Source organism: Bos grunniens, chromosome X (assembly GCF_055505025.1).
Source record: "Bos grunniens cultivar Pamir isolate PY7600 chromosome X, Bosgru_T2T1.0, whole genome shotgun sequence".
NCBI lineage: Eukaryota > Metazoa > Chordata > Mammalia > Artiodactyla > Bovidae > Bos > Bos grunniens.
The window spans coordinates 106,761,283-106,766,435 of NC_141194.1; the positions used below are offsets into that span (position 1 = coordinate 106,761,283).

Here is a 5,153-nt window from a genome sequence, read left to right on the forward strand (position 1 = left end):
AGGATACCGACATGGCAATACTGTCTGAAAACTGACTTGATGGATGAACACATGGAAAGCACATGAAACAGTGCATGGGCTGCAGCAAGTGTTAGCTATCACTACAGATGAAGAGCACAGGTACAGATGTGGAGTGGGCAGAGGGAGGACGCTGGTGGGTCATGTGGCTTAGTCCCTTGCCCTCTAGGCCATCATAGTCTAGTGAGCCCCCTTCTACAGCACGACTATCCTTACAAATGTCCCCCCAACCTGACAGTGGGCCCCTGAGGGAGAGATGTGTCCAGGTTCCCCGCTGGGGTCCTCTAAGCCACAGAGCAGGGAACAGACACAGGCATTAGACAGGATCTACCCACACCCTAAAACTGACTTGGAGCCAGACTGGAGAGAAACTGGGTAGGTGTGAAGGTGGACAGGGATGCCCCACCCCTGGGCAGCCACTGCCCGGTCCTCTCTCCCTGCACTGGGGGTGGGCAAAGGCTGCTGGCCTTGGATTTGAGAGCTGAGCGGACTCTCCAGCCAGGGGGTGGGGCTCAGGGACGGGAGAGGGCAAGAGACTGGGCAGTGTCCAGGGGAACATTGCTCTTCCCCCAGTCCTTGAGCGTCTCAGGTTCCTCCGGTGCTTCTGAGGGGTCCCTGCATTCTGTGTGCCTGGAGCCCCAGGCAGCCCAGCCCCATGCCATCCCCAGTGAGTGCAACAGCAGTCCCCGCTTCCCTCCCCCAAGCAGGCAGGCACAGCAGGCTCCGCATCCCTGGTATCATGCCTCCAGGGCCGGGCCACCTCAGTCCCATGTGAAGGCACCTGTGTAAGCACAGAAGCAGACACATATGCCCATGTGAATGCATCTCAACCATGCTCTCTTTGACACACACATGTACACAGGGACACACCCATGTGCATGCACCTGACCACACACTCTCTTGCAACCAAACATACATGCCCATGTGCAAGCACCTCCACACACAGACACATGCACACGCCTATGTGCTGGAATCTGTGTATGTGCTCTCTCTCTGAAACACACCCACGCACGCGCCGATGGGCAGGCACCTATGTAAGGGTACTCTGTCGAGCACACACACAGATACACACATTCACATGCGTATGTGCGTGAATCTGTGCACGTGCTGTCTCTTACAAACACACCCATACAGATGCCCATCTGCATGCACCTGCCCCTGCGCTCATGCACACAGACGCACATACACGCACGTGAGCTATGTGTGAGACACCAGAGGGACAGACCAGCCCTGACCCAGGGGTGCCCGACTCACTTCTGGGAGTCGATGACAGGGGCCTGCGCTCAGCAGGATGGTCACCTGTGAGCGACGCCAGGCTGGCTGCAGCACAGACATGGAGGTGCACAGGGACCAGGGCTTACTTGGGGTTTGCAAGCTTGGAGTGGCAACGGTCAGGTTCCCTGAAGAGTGGGGCAAGGTCTGTTTGAGCATGCGCACTGAGGAGCTGTCCCCACACTAAAGGGTGGCTGCTGCTAAGTTGTTTCAGTCGTGGCCGACTCTGTGCAACCCCATAGACGGCAGCCCACCAGACCCCCCGTCCCTGGGATTCTCCAGGCAAGAACACTGGAGTGGGTTGCCATTTCCTTCTCCAATGCATGAAAGTGAAAAGGGAAAGTGAAGTCGCTCAGTCGTGTCCGACTCTTAGCGACCCCATGGACTGCAGCCCACCAGGCTCCTCCGTCCATGGGATTCTCCGGGCAAGAGTACTGGAGTGGGGTGCCATTGCCCTGGAGCACCACCATTTACCAGGTTTCCAGGCCCGAGGCAGGGCTGACACAGAGAGCCCAGACCACGTGGGTATGTGTGTCTGCGCATGCGCGTTGGGGCTACACGGCACGCTAACGCGGGAAGTTTCAGCAGGGGGCACCCATTGCCTGAGAGCCTGCAGTCATCACGGGAACCGATGGTTGGTGGGAACCAATCGTGAGGCAGGACCAGAGTGTGTGTGCGCAGGCGCTCTGCCCGTGCTGAGTTTCAGGTCACAGTACAGAGCTGGGATCTGTAGGGACGGTTCAGTCTTTCCTGACGCGGAGGGAGGGGGAGAGGGCTTCAAGATGGAGTCCGAGGCACATGGTGGAGGAGCCATGAGGGCAGCCGATGAAGACGCAGGTGCCGTGGCCTCTGCAGCGGGTACAGCACATGGCGGCCAAGGTGTGCCGGGTGGTGCTGCTGGCCACAATGGCCCTGGCATCCCAGCTGGCCCTGGAGACGCCGTCAGTCGAGAAGTCCCTGCCGGCTCCGGTGACATGGCTGATCCCAGAGGCCCCAGCGCTGCAGGAGAGTCAGGTGGCGCAGCCGCTGCCATTCCGCAGATCCCAGGGCCACCCAACGCACCAGGGCCTGGTGGAGACACTGCACCCGGAGCCAGAGTTCTGAGTAACCGAGTCTTCCAGTTGTATCCTATTCCAGGAGCCCCGGTGGGCCAGGCGGCTGCGAGGGTTGGGGTGTGGGCTAGGGGTGGTTTGGAGGGTTGCAGGTTGCGGAGCCTAAAGTATAGGAAGAGGGTACTCTGGGAGGCTGGAGGGTATGGGTCAGGGGTGGTCTGGCTCTCAGTGCATGGTGGTGAGGAAAAACACCCTGAAGTGATCCAGAGGGTTGAGCGGTGATATGCAGGGAGTCCTGTGGTGGCCTTGTGGGAGAAGGTGGGTCTCCGTGAGCAGGGAGCCTGACATACAGGCAAAATGACGAGTGTGGATAGTGGTGAGGAAAAGCAATCTGAAGGGAACTAGAGGGTCGGGCGGTGATATGCAGGGTGTTTGGCGGCGGCCATGAGGGAGAAGGCGGGTCTCCTCGAGCCCAGGGAGCCTGAAATACAGCCAAAATGACTGGTGTGGATGGTGCCTTAACCGTATTTCCACCAGCAGCTTCGGCATACCTTTCTCATCATACGCGGAGGCGGACAACGCGCGCCGCATCCTGACTCGACTTACTCAACTGCAATGGCCGGTTCAGAGGGAGCTCTACATTAATGGCCACATGTTGGTTCTGTGAGTTCTAAAGGGGGCCGGGGCGAGGGAGGGAGTGGTGGGTGGTGACCAGTCTAGGCGCAGGAGGAGCCATAATGGTGGGTTAGGCCTAGAGGAGAAGTGTGGTGCTCTGGGCTTGGTCAGTGAGCGGGGACAGAGGGAGGACATGCTCTTCCTCCTCAGCGGGAACATGAATTTCATTTTCCCTCCCTTTTAGCCGATTGACTGCTGAAGACCATGCCCTGCTCCAGATAGCCATCCACTTCTGTCTGGAGCAGGCTTCCCTGGTGATGTGGATCTTGCAGAACTTCGTGCCCCACCTTTTTCCTCAGTCTCAGCACAGAAGAGAGCCTTAAAACTAGCCTATGTGCCCTAGTCTCAAATGTTATTCCCAAGAGCATTGCTTTCTGCAGTAGTTTGATCGGGCTTCATCTTGTGCCTGTGCTGCTGCTTGTGGGCTCAAGGTCCACATAGTTTGTTTGGGGATTGTGAACTGCAGAAAATAAAGGTGAGCTGTCTCTGACTTTAATTTTAGCTTGTTCACTTCCTAATGTTGCATTCATCTTCTGGTTGGAGGGAAGGTTCTCAGATCCAGATATCCAAGGAGTACAACCCAAGTGAAGATGATGTATGTAAGAAGTGGGAGAATAAGAAAGTTGTTTATTGCCATTCAGTATTGATTTTTAAATATTTTGTCAGTTCTATAGTTACATTTATATACTAAGATATAGTGCCAGAACATTGCTGTTCAGTCTCTAACTAGTGCCCAACTCTTTGCAACCCCATAGACTGTAGCACACGAGGCTCTGTGTCCCTGCTTTCTCCTGGAGTTTGTTCAACTTCGTGCTCATTGAGTGGGTTATGCTGTCAAACCATCTCATCCTCTATCCTCTCATCCTCCTTTTGCCTTCAATCTCTCCCAACATCAGGGTCTTTTCCAGTGAGTCACCTTTTCACATCTGCTGGCCAAAGTGTTGAAGCTTCAGGTTCAGCATCAGTCCTTCCAATGAAAATTCAGGACTGATTTCCTTTAGGATTGACTGGTTTGATCTGGTAGTCCAAGGCACTCTTAGGAGTATCCTTGAATCCTGAAACCATGCTAAACTCATTAATTAATTGCAATAGCTATTTTGTAGATCTCATTGAGCTTCCTACACAGACAATCATTTTGTCTTTAAATAAATACACATTTATTTCTTCCTTTCCAATTAATGCATTTTAACTGGTTTCAGTTAAAATGAAATTGCCAACACTTTGGCACCTGGTGTGAAGAGCCAATGAGCCTGAATATGGGAGAGATTGAAGGCAGGAGGAGAAGGGAATGACAGAAGATGAGATGGTTGGATGGCATCACGTCTCAATGGACATGAGTTTAAGCAAGTTCTGGGAGATGATGAAGGACAGGGAAGCCTGGCGAGAAGCACTCCGTGGGGTCGTAAAGTGTTAGACTTGACTGAGTGACTGAACAACAACACGCTGATTTCTGTTATAATGGATTGGAGTTTCCTGCTTCTTTGCCTCCTGGTAATTTTACATTGGATGTCAAACATTATCAAATTTCCCTTGCATGCTTGATATTTTTCTATTCCTAAACTTATTCTTGAGCTTTATTCTGGAATCCTGTTAAGATGCTTGGAAACAGTTTGATCCTTTTAGGTCTTACTTTTTAAGATTGGCTCTGTAGGACCAGAGCAGATCTTAGTGTAGGATGAACTTAATTAACTGAAACCATCCATGTCCAAGAAGGCTAGAGCTTGAAACAAGGACTCTTTTTAAAAATTTTAATTATGAAAATTATTTTTTTTTATTTTTGGGTGTGCCACCTCTTAAGTGCTTACAGCCTTTCTGTGCTTGCAGCCATTGGGGGCTACTCTCTAATTGCTCTGCTCAGGCTTCTCATTGCGGAGGCTTCTCTTGTTGAGGAGCAGGGACTCTCGATCAGGGTGAGCTCAGTAGATGTGGCACACTGGCTTAGTTGCACTGGGCATGTGGGATCTTCTTGGCCCAGGGATCGAACTCATGTGCCCTGCGTTGGTTGGCAGATTCTTAACCTCCGGACCTCCAGGGAAGCCAAAATATGGAGTATCAGAGTGATAGTAAAATCTATCTGGACATTTGATTGGCACTTTCTATTACATTTTAAGATGCTGATATCCTTTGACCCAGTTT

At 52.6% G+C, this 5,153-nt stretch overlaps 1 protein-coding gene across 2 annotated transcripts; it reads left to right on the forward strand.

Annotated features, from left to right (window-relative positions):
- The first annotated feature begins 1,507 nt into the window (after positions 1-1,507).
- On the forward strand, positions 1,508-3,513 carry LOC147341077 (uncharacterized). Of its 2 annotated transcripts, none has more exons than XM_086385877.1 (3): positions 1,508-2,413; positions 2,880-3,005; positions 3,202-3,513. In XM_086385877.1, exons 1-3 carry the CDS (start codon positions 1,614-1,616, stop codon positions 3,338-3,340), a joined length of 1,065 nt encoding a protein of 354 aa, XP_086242003.1. In that variant the 5' UTR covers positions 1,508-1,613; the 3' UTR covers positions 3,341-3,513. The 2 variants fall into 2 exon arrangements, with proteins under 2 accessions (XP_086242003.1, XP_086242004.1); XM_086385878.1 differs by having other exon boundaries at positions 2,883-3,005.
- The last annotated feature ends 1,640 nt before the right edge of the window (positions 3,514-5,153 follow it).

Coding starts and splice junctions, on each gene's coding strand:
- LOC147341077 (XM_086385877.1), top strand. CDS start 1,614: ATGAAAGTGAAAAGGGAAAGTGAAGTCGCTCAGTCGTGTCCGACTCTT. Junction 2,414..2,879: donor AGTAACCGAGTCTTCCAGTT/GTATCCTATTCC, acceptor TATTTCCACCAG/CAGCTTCGGCATACCTTTCT. Junction 3,006..3,201: donor AATGGCCACATGTTGGTTCT/GTGAGTTCTAAA, acceptor CCTCCCTTTTAG/CCGATTGACTGCTGAAGACC.